Consider the following 12,508-nt stretch of genomic DNA (forward strand, 5'->3'; position numbering starts at 1 on the left):
AGTCATTGACTAGAATTGGATGACTGATCTGAAATGAAAAAGATATTCTAAATGCAATGACAGAATTGTCAAATACAGTTCACCACTTCAAAAAAGTGGCTTCAAGCATATAGCAAGTAACCTTTGTCAAACATAGGGTTTGATTTTCCTTAAAACTTTGGCAGTAAACTTGCACAACGCATTTATATTTAATTAATTTAGGCTATTAGAGTAAGTTTAAATCTATTTCTACTTGTTACTTCTAATTTCAATAGAATGTATTTAAAAACTAAGACCTAGTCTAACTTTAAAAAAATCTCCATGCTTATCTTAAATATATACATTGAGGTACAAAATTTTTAATCTACAATAATTAACGCTGTTGTGATTGAGAACAAGATTAGTTAATGCGTATTAGCTATGCCAGTTTAATCACAGCCTTTTTCCTAATGTAGACAAGCATGCAATGTTGCTAGCTCTCTCTGTGGTTCTGTATGGCTCGCTCTCTGCTATACAGCATAGCGTGGTACAGAGATCACAAAACAAATACTGCATGACTTAGCACCAGAACCAGTATTACCAGAATAATTACCCTTGCACTATTATGACTATTGGGGCCCAGGATAATATTGCTGGTCAGTACTACACTGTGTCATGAAGACAAAACTCTATCAAGCACTGGGACAGTAGCCACAGCCATCTTGACCTGGGAAAGAACCAAGCATGCTTCGGAATGAGTTGCACAGCACTCCACACCTTCAGCACTATAGAATGGAGTAGCATCCCCTACTGCAGAGGAATCTCCTATGTCTAAACAAAGTAAAGTCTACTGACCGTCATCCGTGCATTTCACCACATTCAGATCCTGGATCCTTGCAGGAGCAATAACAATTGGATGGAACACACCTCTAAATTTCATCTCAGGTCCTACCAGATAGGAACAGACTTAGACAAAAGACATTTTCCATAATGACAACTCCAACATCATGGAGAGTAAACTTAAGGATGAAAATGCAAAAAGAATGATAAACTCCATATGATAACCCCACTCCCCGCACGCACACTGCAACTATGGCAATAGGAGCCATTCTGATTGTGTACATACCCACACTGGTGTTTCCAACCACAAGAGGTGCTTTGGGGTGGGCAGCTTTCAGATCCAGTAATTCATCTAAGCTTACAGGAGAAATCCATGTCATTCGCTCCCCATGAAAAACCAGAGTTCTTTTTGATTGATTTTCAGCCATTCTCTGATGGGGAAATATGGCAGATTTAAATATTTAGACATATAGACAAGTGCAAGGTCTAACAGACACTGGACTGAAAGTCTAAAGAAGTTCTTAAACACTGGAAGTTCTACTTAATCCTTCAAAATTGGACAGAAATGGGACTGTTATGCTGGCTCTTTGCATAGTGGTGAATTTCTAGATTGCATGGGTGAAATGTCTTCAATTCATTCCAGTGGGTTAATAAACAGGATTGATAATAAACAGCTCCCAAGCAAAAAAAGTAAAAATAGATCCTGCAATTGCTGAAATTATTAGAAAAGTGATAAAAAATACTTAGGGAGGTGTTTGCACACTTAGCTTGCTTGGAGGTCACCAATGACACTGGCAGCAGCATCCTTTTCTACATTAAGCATGCATGTGGGTGTCTCTCGTTGTTCTAGCACTGTTCACTGATCACTTGGAAATACTTGTGAACTAGTGGTGGCACAAATACACGGTCAAGAACCCCTGTCCCACAGTTATCAGTCTTTCTCCGTAAGCAGTCAGCTAGTTACAGAGAATTTGGCTGACAATTATGTAAAGCAAACAGCTTTCAGTTTTTCTAGGGCAAATACTGCTGTCAATAATTAAGGATGCCTGACATTTTCCATTCCAGTGCCCTTATTTCAGCTGCTTATATCTTTGTCTTACTTTAATCACTGGGGCTAAACACTCCCCAGTCTGGGTGGCTATCTGAGCCTGCCATTTTGACAGAAAAGACTAACAAAACTATTAAGCCACAAAATGGAGAAAATGCATTGTTTTGCCAATGGTAAAAAGTGTTTGCCATTCAGTTTGCTGAGAAGAATTTTTATCTTCAGCTGCTGCACTAAAAACCGAGTTTAGGTTACTTCTTTTTCTTCTCATCTAATACCTAACTCTGCAAATTCATTTTCCCAATATGATTATTTTTTGTACATGAATATTCAATAATATCACTGGAAAAAAAAAAGAAATACAATTTTGGATTTATATTAAAATATTATGACATTTCTTCTGATGATTTGCTGCTAAGCAGGACTTCAGAATGAATTATGAACTACTAAGGACTACTAAGGAAAAGACAGAACTTAAGAATAGTCTATAAGGAGCAAAAATTACCATTAGTTCTGGAGGAAATATAAGCTCCTGGGTGGGATCTAAGGGCTGGAATTCATCTATTGAAAATAGTCTGGTGGAAACCTGAAAAAGAAAGAAAACAAGTGAAGACCAAGAATTTTCTCTCATCATTAATTCCATCCAAAAAAAAAAAAAAAAAAAAAAAGGCAAAACAAGAAACAAACCATGAGGGTCCCACTGAAGTCAGTAGAAAATTAGTAATTCCATTATCATTTGGATTTGGTGCTAAATTACCATGCACCATTTGGAGCTGCTGAGATGAAGGAAGTGTTCATAACAGTTTCTCAAAGTTCACTGCTAACACAAACAACTGTAGAGGCAAGCAACTGAAAGACTAACTACAGGCTTCCTGTAGTCCTACTATAAGAAAGTAGCTGATTTCATGCCAACCTACAGTACCCCAAAATCAAAGAAGTAGATCAGATATTATTGAAAGAAAATTGAGAACAAAGTCAAATATTCATATGGATAAGAGATTTCATACAAAATTACAATCATAACTCTGATTTTTAAGAGTGTATCAGTTCTTCAGACACAAGCCAGCATTAAGATTCCTAAGAGATCAGGGGTTACATTCAGATCATCACTGATCATTAAGACAGTTCCACATTACGCCCTGATTTCTTGCACAATATGATGATCACTGTATGAGTAGAGCTGAGACTATTAATATTCCTGAACTTGAAGAACTGCTCAAATCTCAGCTCTGGAGATCCAAACTACCTTATACCAACTATCTGCCACGTCATCGCGTCCTCATACAAATATACACAAAGAATCATTAATTTTTAGAAATATCTCCAAATTTCTTGCGAGGAACAATAAAATATCTTATTTTATAAGTAATATTATGTAAGGTGAATAAGGTGGAGGATAAAAATGGCAGAGTATATTGCATTTACTTTAATTACAAGGAAAAAGCCATGCAATACTCTAAGTTTTATATCTAAATAGGACAGGTAAAATACTTAAAACCCTACCTTCTCTTCCTTGTCAAACAAATCATCTTCCTGATCCAAGCAACACTTTCCATTTGCTTTCCTTTGACAACAAACGGATTCCTGAAGTAGGAATATTCCATTATTGAAATATTGCCCAGAATGGCAATGGTAAAGCCTGCCTAAGCCAGTAAGAATGTCTCTTTATATTTCAATAAAGTTCTAGATGACGTTTAAAATTAAGCTAAATTGGAAGGATTATGTGTTAAAGAAGTGATATTCAACAATAGGTTAAAATCATCAAATGTTGAAGTCCTTAATATAAAATAATTCATACTATGTGAAATTCACTTGATGTTGTGAGAGCACACATAGATGGTCTGCATTATTTCTTTTACCCACTGTTCACTCTCCCATTTCTTTCACTGTAGGTTTCTGACATGTTGCATTACATGATAAATCACTAAGAACATCGATCCAAATTCTGCTTTTATTTATGCCAGTACTGACCCACAGTAAAACACATGGAATTTCTTCAGATTACTCTTCATAATCCAGGCTAGACACCAAGTTCATTTGTGTCAATCAATTTTTCCAATGAATGGGTTAGGCCACTATACAGCTTACTTAGACCTACATCTTTTAACAGAGGAAAGAGATGATCTTAATGAAAATTTTGACGTTTGTATACATATATACACACTAATGGGCACGATCTAGTATTCCTCTCATCACTACTTCTTACCTTACAAAAGGTTTTACAGGCATCTAGGATTGGCCTATATCCAGTACAGCGGCACAAGTTCCCTGAAAAAAGGAAATCAGTAAGAAAAAGCTTTCTTCTAAAGCATGTGGCTTTAAAATGTCATGTCTTTATATGAGGTTTGCATTTTTGAAGCTTACGGAGAAGTGTTAGCTCTCCGAAAGTCAAAAAAGATCAGTGTCACAAGACTTAGGACCCTGCAGCTCCTGAGGAAAAAGGCTGTTGTTTCAAGGGGAGTATGAAATACTTGAGAGCTGCACTAGAAGGAATGCTGACTACAGCTTAGTATGCAGGAGAATAAGAGATTGTACAATATTCTTCACCCACTCAAAATGTTTTTCTCCTTCCCCCTGACTTACTTCTGATAGTGAAGGAGGTTAGCATTACACCTCCATCTAAGCTCACCTCACAGTAACAGCAAATGCCTTTGGCTCCACTGTGACTGTAGAGCACAACAGATGACAGAAGGCTATTTTACCTGCAATAAATCCTCACACTTTCCCTTAGTGAAGATGGTCTGCATCTCTCTACATTATTTGACTGTTTTATTCCTACCACAAAGGGGCTCTTCTGTGAGGCTTATGACATTCTCAACTCCAGATGTAATGGGATCTCAGAGACCTTCAGATGCAGCTACTTCTCCAATATGACATCATTTTTGCACATCTGATTTAACGCACTTCAAAAGACACATATGGGGATGTTTTGAACACCTGTCCCTGAAACAATCCATAGCTCCATGCTTCATTTTCGGGGAGAAAAGAATGACAGGGAAGACAAGGTCTGTATCCAGTAGCAACTCTGCTGGGAAGCACAATTTGTACAGAGTACATACATACATGCATGCATGTGTACTCACACAGACATGCACTCACATACACAAAGTATTTGAAGAAAATGGTTCAAGGACATACCTACAAATTAAAAAGTGGCAATACTTACCAGCCAGAGCTGCAATCATCTGCTCTGAAGTTGGTTCTGGGTGGTTTCTTAGCAAAGTGTATATGGACATCACCATTCCAGGGGTGCAGAAACCACACTGGGAGCCATGGCACTTGGCAAGCCTTTCCTGAAATGAAACGCCACAAATAGCACTCCTTCCAGTGTACATCACCATTCTAATGAAATCTCTCTTAAACGGGAGATGCCATACTAAATGTCTTCATAGTAAATCAGACTTTTTAAGTAAAACAATTTAAGCAATCTCAAATAAGAATAATTATTCTGGGTCTGATGCCCAGGCACATCTCACTAAGGAAGCTAATTAACCTTCAGTGGACTTCTACGTTTTTTGCATTCATACTAAAACAACAGCTAAAGGGGCATTGTCCAAGATGCGCTGTTAGCCCAAACAGAGCACAAGCCTGATCCACTTCAACAATTCTTACATATCAGCTATTTGATCAGACTGTCAGCATTAAAGCAAGATCCACTATGAGCCATATCTCATCAATCTTGATCAACCAACCATCAGAAACTTGTGTTGTCTTCTGTTATCATTTAGCAGGGAGAACAATCATCATGTGAAATTCCCATGCCCTAAAAGCACTGCTACTCAAGCCAGCCCATACAGAGGAAGAAGTCAGTAATCCTCTTACACAGTGGTACTGTACTCTCACCTGAACTGGATGAACCCTGGTTTTTGTACTTCCAACACCTTCCACTGTGGTGACTGCCGCACCATACAAGGAGCAAATGGGAAGCAAACATGCATTTGCTGAATAATGTCTTTGGAACATAAAGGAGAATAAAGAACATAAATATTATTTTGTTGTAATAAAGATGCATGAATATTATTTTGCAGTCAATCAAGACATAGTTTATACTTACAAAGCAGTCATTATCATCATTTGGAATGAGAAGAGAATAAGCTTTATAGAAGGGATCACTTACTAGCTGTCTCTTGTCCCCCGTATAAAAACTGTATCTATGAGGACAGTTCTGTAGAATTTATATCTTCCTTAATACTTCAGTCTTTTCTAATTGCTCTCTTGTCTCTCTTGCCCACAAGCAACCTGTCAAGTGTGTTTTGGAGGAGGAAGGTGGGGAAGGGAGGGTTGGTGTAGTTGTTTGCAGGAAGTAAAGAATTACTGCTGAAAATTTATAACCAAATTTCTGACCCAAAGGAAAATGTAAAATAAATATCATTCTAAATAGGAACAGCATACCAAAACGAAAATTCTTCAAAGCTTTTCCTCATTAGCAATAAAATGTTTTGTTTAACTATAATTTAAGTATTTCTTTTCAAGTGTCATTCTGACTGTTTTAATTTCAACTCTTATAATAACTTTAAAGATTTTAATTTGTATTGCATTCCAATGTAATGCAATTGTCAAAAGGAACAACTGGCACATTTCTACTTTTTCCCCACCTAAAAAATATTCAATTGACAATGACATGTTGCCATTTAACAATTTGACTGGAGTTTTCTCAATTTAAAAGTAATTTATTCCAGTTTTTAGCTTAATGAAACTCTGGTTTTAAGTTTCAAAGTCCTTCTTTTTGTGGGTGGGGTGTAGGGAGGGAGTTCAGTATTAAAGGGCTGGTAAGACTCAAACTTCTGCCTGCCCTATCTTCCCATCAGTCATATGACAGAGCTGCAGGTAGAAGCCACATTCCAGTGGTCAGTACAAAGGGTGTTAAATGTATGCCTCCTAAAGAGAAAACTCCTTGCAGGAGCTGTCAGCATATATGAAGAAATTAAGGATTTGAGCATGATAATTCAGCAAATTTACAACATAGCTGAATGAACAGTATTTTTTTCAGCGTTCTCTTTTGGATTAAAGTGACCCTTCCTTTGGATTCTTTTACTATTAAGTACAGATTTTACAACTTTGTTTTTACAGTTTCATATCTGGAAATGGTATCTACAATCATAAAATTCTCTGTGGTTTTCAAAATTTTCTGATAAGGATACCGTATCTTCTTCGAAGCTGGCTCATAAGTTGATATCATCACTGTGCAGGCACCACAGCCACCTCCTCCACAGCCATACTTAGTTCCTGTAAGACGGACTGAAAATGCTGTCATTAGGGAAAAAAAGAATTATCAGGTTTCATTTTGGTCTTTATTCTGCTCAAAATCTTGAGGCCACCTTTTTTCCTGAACTGCCAAGGAACATAGAATTGGTTTGGTATGATAGCTTGTGTATCAGACTCCTTTCTATGTTGGATTAAAATTTTCAGTGAAAATAAGATTGAAGCTAAGGAATGACACGACCAAAATCCTGTTCCCAAGAAAACATAAAGCTTGTCTCTGACTTCTTTTGGAAGAGGAGTAAGTTGGGACAGAAAAAGGAAGTGAAAAGTAGTTTTCCAAGTGAAAATATGAAAGGAAAAAATGTGTAATGGGCAAAATAGCTATATATCTGGAGTTCCAGTGGAACATTAAAACCAATATCCCAGTTTTTCCCAGAAGGCCCATTTATAGTCAAGATATTAACCTTGCATCTCATCTGAAAGATCACACTTATGAGAGAAGCGCTCATTTCTATGGATCTGGAACAATGGCCAATCTGAAGCTGTGAATCGACAAACAGCTAATTTAATGTTCTACAGCCACCAAAAGGAAGATGCCTTACTCCCCATTTTTTCCTCCTCTTCTGTCCTTTCTCTTGCCAACATTACCTGCTCCAAAACCCAAGACCTCTTGCACCACGTCTTTTTCTCACCAGTCCCTTCCATGAGCTGACTAATGATGAGCTGACTAATTAGCAACTGAGTCCCTAATCCAGCTGAAAGCCTCTGTTTTTCCTGGGTTAGTTTTCTGCTGGCCTAGTGAGTGAAATTAGTACACAGAGAGGTCTGAGGAACTCCACAGCTGGCACAAGGTGCAGGAAGAGAACTGTCTACCAGGAACCGGGAATGATGGAGGGGAAACAGGCCACTCTTCACTTGCAGTAAAGCTTTGAGATGCAGGTATTGCTTTAAAGTCTTAGCTAATTAAGCTCTACCACTTTTTCCACTGCAAAGTGCTTTGCTGAGCCCTTTCGCAGACATCCTAACCTGTCAGATACAGCAAATACATTTTAAGATACAGTTTCTTCCCTTCTTGCAGTTCTATTTACTTGTTAATTTACAATGGGCCTTCTAGTTATTAACAGTGGTCTAATGTGCCGATTTCTGTGGCATTTAGCCTCAAAAAAAAGATGACAGGTTGCTTAGAAAGGTGTTATACTGTACCTTGCAATTATAAAACACATTACTGGAAGATGCTAACGTTCCTCATGCTCACTCAGGCAATCATTTCACATTATAAAGAGTTTGGCAATATCAGCATAAGATATTCCTGTCCTGTATTTTTGTTCCCTGACGTTAATTTTTGTCTCTTTACCAAAGTTAGCTGTCCCCCTAGCTATGTTAACTCAACTGTATGTGGAGGCTTGCTATGAGAAGGATCAGTTCCTCTACCTGGCCAACAAAGTGGTCTCAGACACAGCTGGGCAGGCGCATTTCAGGGAATGGTATAACGTCATACAGACCTAAGCAACAGAGGGCACGAATACTACAAGTTGACATTTAAACTGCATGGTGAGACAAACTAGTTCCTGAAAACAAGTTAATCTTATCCTCATTTTATAAGCAGGGTACAATGGTACAGAAACGTTAAATGATTTATCAAGGTGTCAGAGCAAGTCAGTGCAGAATTACATTATCTCACCAATGCACTTTAACCAATGAAGTACAACTCTTGTAACAGGGCTGGTACTGAGCTACTGGTGGGTGTCGGTCTCTTCTCCCATGTAACAAGTGATAGGGCAAGAGGAAATGGCCTCAAGTTACCCCAAGAGAGGTTTAGATGGGATATTAGGAAAAATTTCTTCACCGAAATGGTTATCAAGCAGTGGAACAGGCTGCCCAGGGAAGTGGTTCAGTCACCATCCCTGGACTTGTGTAAAAGACGTGTAGACATGGCACTTAGGGACATGGTTTAGTGGTGGACTTGGTAGTGTTAGGTTAATGGTTGGACTCGATGATCTTAAGGGTCTTTTTCAACCTAAATGATTCTATGATTCTACTTTTTATAGTCCCATGGAGTCTGAAATTGTTCAAATTACTGAAGAATAATTTCATAGGCACTATAACTACAGCAACCTCTTCTGCTCCAGACTCCTCCTTATGACTGACCAGTAACAAACATGTTTTGATTTAATTTTTTTTTTGAGACAAATATAAAAACTCTCTCGTGTGAATTCTATAGTATATTACTTGCCCTATGGGGGTATGTTTCATGAGACAGACTAGGAAGCTGCAAAAAGGAGAGATTCTGCTCTTCCCCACATTTGCTCCCTGCTCCTGGCTGTGAGTCCCTACATGTGTTCAGAATATTATGCAACAGCTTCATGAACACTGCGAATACGTTTGTGACACAGCAGATTTTGGAAAACTCCTGAGAACAGTTGAGAGCAGACACACAGTCAGGCCTCTGAAATGGTGAAAAGAAAGAAAGGAAAAGATCAGAGCAAGTGCTGCACAATTTGTAGCAACCCAGAAAGCCGCTGAGCTGTGGACTGAAACCAAGACAGGAGGAAAGAACCTTGTCTGCAAAGACAAAACTGGCAGGGTTAGAGCTCTAGCTCTGCCAACTTCTGTTCTGTCTTGTCTAACTTTTTTTTTCCCCCTGTTTAAAAACATACTTGTTCATATTTACTTACTATTAAACCTGGGTTTTGAGTTTAAAAATCTGTTTGGAGTTCTTATCATAAGAAAAAATAGATTACCTCAAAATTCCAGCAGACTCAGGGTCTCATCACAAGATCTCCCCTTTCCTGGGAGAGAGACTTTTACAAAACTTGGAGACTCCTATTCTGTCAAGCTTTATGTATACTGGCCAAAAGGTTCTTAGGTTTCTTTATGGGGGGAGAGGGGAGGAAGACAGATACACACATACACATCATGCCTGATGGCATAACTTTTTTTGTTTAGGAAACTACGCTAAAAATACAGCAGCTCACGGAAAGACAGCTTAAGAAAGACACATCATTTAATACGGTTGTTTTATCTTAAGGGACTCACAACTTCCTTAGCCTGGTAAATCACCTTTAAATCATCATTTATGAGAATTTTGCTTGAATAAGGCTTTCAAATGAGTGACTTAAGGGAACGGACAAGAAAGGATACGTCTCTTTCGCAGATAAGACAACAGCATTTGTTCAGGATCAGCATTTTTCTCTATTATCTGCAGTAAGAAATGAAAAACAAAGTTTAACTAAGAAACCAAGGCTTTTAAAAATTCAGGGCACAGACGACATTCCCACAAAGCCAGAAGAGAATCCTTCTCTGGTTCCCTCTTACAGAACTAGACTAATTGCCAAAGACCACAGGAGAATTTGGGCTCCTTCTGGAAATTCCTTCTCAGACAGATAAGTTTCCAGGAAAGAAGTGCCAGGGCACTTTGCAACTACTAAAAATAACTGCTGCTCAGTGAAAGGTCATACTGAGCAGCACAGAAATAAAAATGCAACAGAACTTTGCTACAATAGAGGCAGCATAGCATGAAGAATTAATGATTTGCAGATTTTAGGATCTCCCTGGCACTTTAGCTTACTACATGTACACCAGAGGAAGCTTGTAAGGCTATCAGCAGGAACCACTTTTCTTCTAGCTTTATTATATAAACTTCCACTTGCCATAATTGACTAACAACAGAGAGCAATAGAAATATCTACCTTCTTGATTGATTACAATATTTCTTATTCCGTTGCTTCAGTTAGTTCTTTCCAGTTGCATTGAATCAACAACCAATTTAATTTTGTTCTTGCAATATTATCTTTATGTCAGCCAATACTCCATATTTTGGCACCTGAGTCTTGCTGACTTTCTGTTGTGCCTCTCAAAATCTGATACCATCTGATGCCTCTTCTTTGATACCATCAAAGATGAGAAGCCAGGCACGTACAAATGAAAAACTAGTTTGCTCATCAGTCAAATTTGATGCCCAGCTGGAAGTCCGTTCCACTTCGATGCGTTTTTCCCCCCAAATGCAGCAGAGCTAGCTAAAATGGGGTGTTGTAATCACATTTGTCCTCCTCTGCTGCTTCTCCCCTTCTAACAGCACTTGCTGTACGCAGAAGAGTGTTAGCTAACTAAAGTAATACTTGGAGGCTGATTCGCTTCTTACCCAGCAAGGAGGAGGTGGGAAGGAATACTTCTGGAGGCTTGTGTGAGGATTCAGTTATACTCCCGTGAGGAAGAAGGCTGAGGAAACCAAATCTGTGCCCGCACCCTTCGGGGTTACTTCTGGAACAGCAGCCCCCCTTCCTCCACACTCTTTCCGGGCAACACTTACCTTCCTCCCATTCACATAGAAAATCAGCTCCTCAGCCCCCGCCGCCCCTGGCAGAGACATTGTACCCCAGCCCCGGAACCAGCAGCGGCAGGAAATCGCGGGCAGCTGCAGCAGACGCAGCTGGAGAGCCCTTGGCAGGCGGGGGCGGAGCCCCGCCGCAGGGGGCGGCCACGGCCGGGGAGAGCGGGGAGCTGGCGGGGCACCCGCGCTCGGCGCTGCCGGGCACCGCGCCCCGCCGCGTAAAGTTGAGCGGCGGTGCTCCGAAAGGTTACAAGCCAACGGCTCTTAACAGTGAGAGGCAATCACACAATTTATTCACCGGATCCTTTTAAGGAACATTCAAACGCTAAGACATACCTCACGCTTTCTCAAAGGACATAGGTGTTCCTCCAGGGCAAAACGGCCACATTAGCAACGTGAACTGTTGTTACTTTCTAGCAACAAAATATCCAACGGTAATTTTAAATTGTGATAAAATCCAGCAACGTAGTGATCATGAGCCCAATGGGAATTTTGCATCAATTTGCGCTCACAAAGTAATCAGCAGTAACTTCCAGGTGTTATAAGCATTTGTAAGGGCTTCTTGTGCAAGCAAGGGTTTATAGAATCATAAATGTTCTCCTCTTCCTGTCTAATCTAAATATATAGAATTAATTTTCCTACAAATTTTAAAACAATCAAAACCTTTATTAGTGGTAAACCAAAATATTAAATGTAGAAAAAAAAAAAGATTGAATAAGCATGAGAAAAAGCAACTTTGAAGCTATAAAAAGAAGTTCAAATTACCTTATCCTCAGCAAAATAATCTTAATCCTTGTGACAGCTACAGATTAATTTTTATCTGGAATATCATGAGCTGTTTTTACATCTTTTTCCTGGCAAGAGCTTCTAATATATCAACTGATCTGGTAAAAGAAGACATTTAGTGAAGACTCAACAGGCAATATAACATTATTTATGCAGTACCTAAAGTAAAAGACCATTTTGCAGAACAATTAAAAAAACTGCATCCTAGAAAATAACAAAATAAATTTTCTCTGTGTATAGAACATCAATTTGAGCAACAAAAACAGTAAGGATGGAGAAAACAAGGAAAGAAGGGCAGTAGCAACAATAATGTGATAACTTCTATGCATCTTCAGGTAATTTTCTTT

The 12,508-nt window shown here is 38.9% G+C and overlaps 1 protein-coding gene across 2 annotated transcripts in view; it reads right to left on the reverse strand.

The window, feature by feature from the left end:
- AOX1 (aldehyde oxidase 1) overlaps positions 1-11,502 on the reverse strand; it is a 43,639-nt gene extending 32,137 nt beyond the window's left edge. Inside the window, exons 1-10 of one of the 2 annotated variants that reach the window (XM_075153569.1) lie at positions 11,355-11,457; positions 10,187-10,244; positions 6,985-7,081; positions 5,687-5,795; positions 5,010-5,136; positions 4,050-4,111; positions 3,347-3,427; positions 2,349-2,429; positions 1,085-1,229; positions 814-906 (exon numbers count right to left, since the gene is read on the reverse strand). In XM_075153569.1, the coding sequence (XP_075009670.1) occupies positions 814-906; positions 1,085-1,229; positions 2,349-2,429; positions 3,347-3,427; positions 4,050-4,111; positions 5,010-5,136; positions 5,687-5,795; positions 6,985-7,081; positions 10,187-10,244; positions 11,355-11,414 (913 nt within the window). In that variant the 5' untranslated portion in view covers positions 11,415-11,457. Of the gene's footprint in view, positions 1-813; positions 907-1,084; positions 1,230-2,348; positions 2,430-3,346; positions 3,428-4,049; positions 4,112-5,009; positions 5,137-5,686; positions 5,796-6,984; positions 7,082-10,186; positions 10,245-11,354 lie in introns of both variants that reach the window. The other variant, XM_075153568.1, reaches the window with a different exon arrangement.
- Between the last annotated feature and the right edge of the window lie 1,006 nt (positions 11,503-12,508).

The sequence above is a fragment of the Calonectris borealis genome, chromosome 6 (assembly GCF_964195595.1).
Source record: "Calonectris borealis chromosome 6, bCalBor7.hap1.2, whole genome shotgun sequence".
NCBI classification, from domain to species: Eukaryota; Metazoa; Chordata; class Aves; order Procellariiformes; family Procellariidae; genus Calonectris; species Calonectris borealis.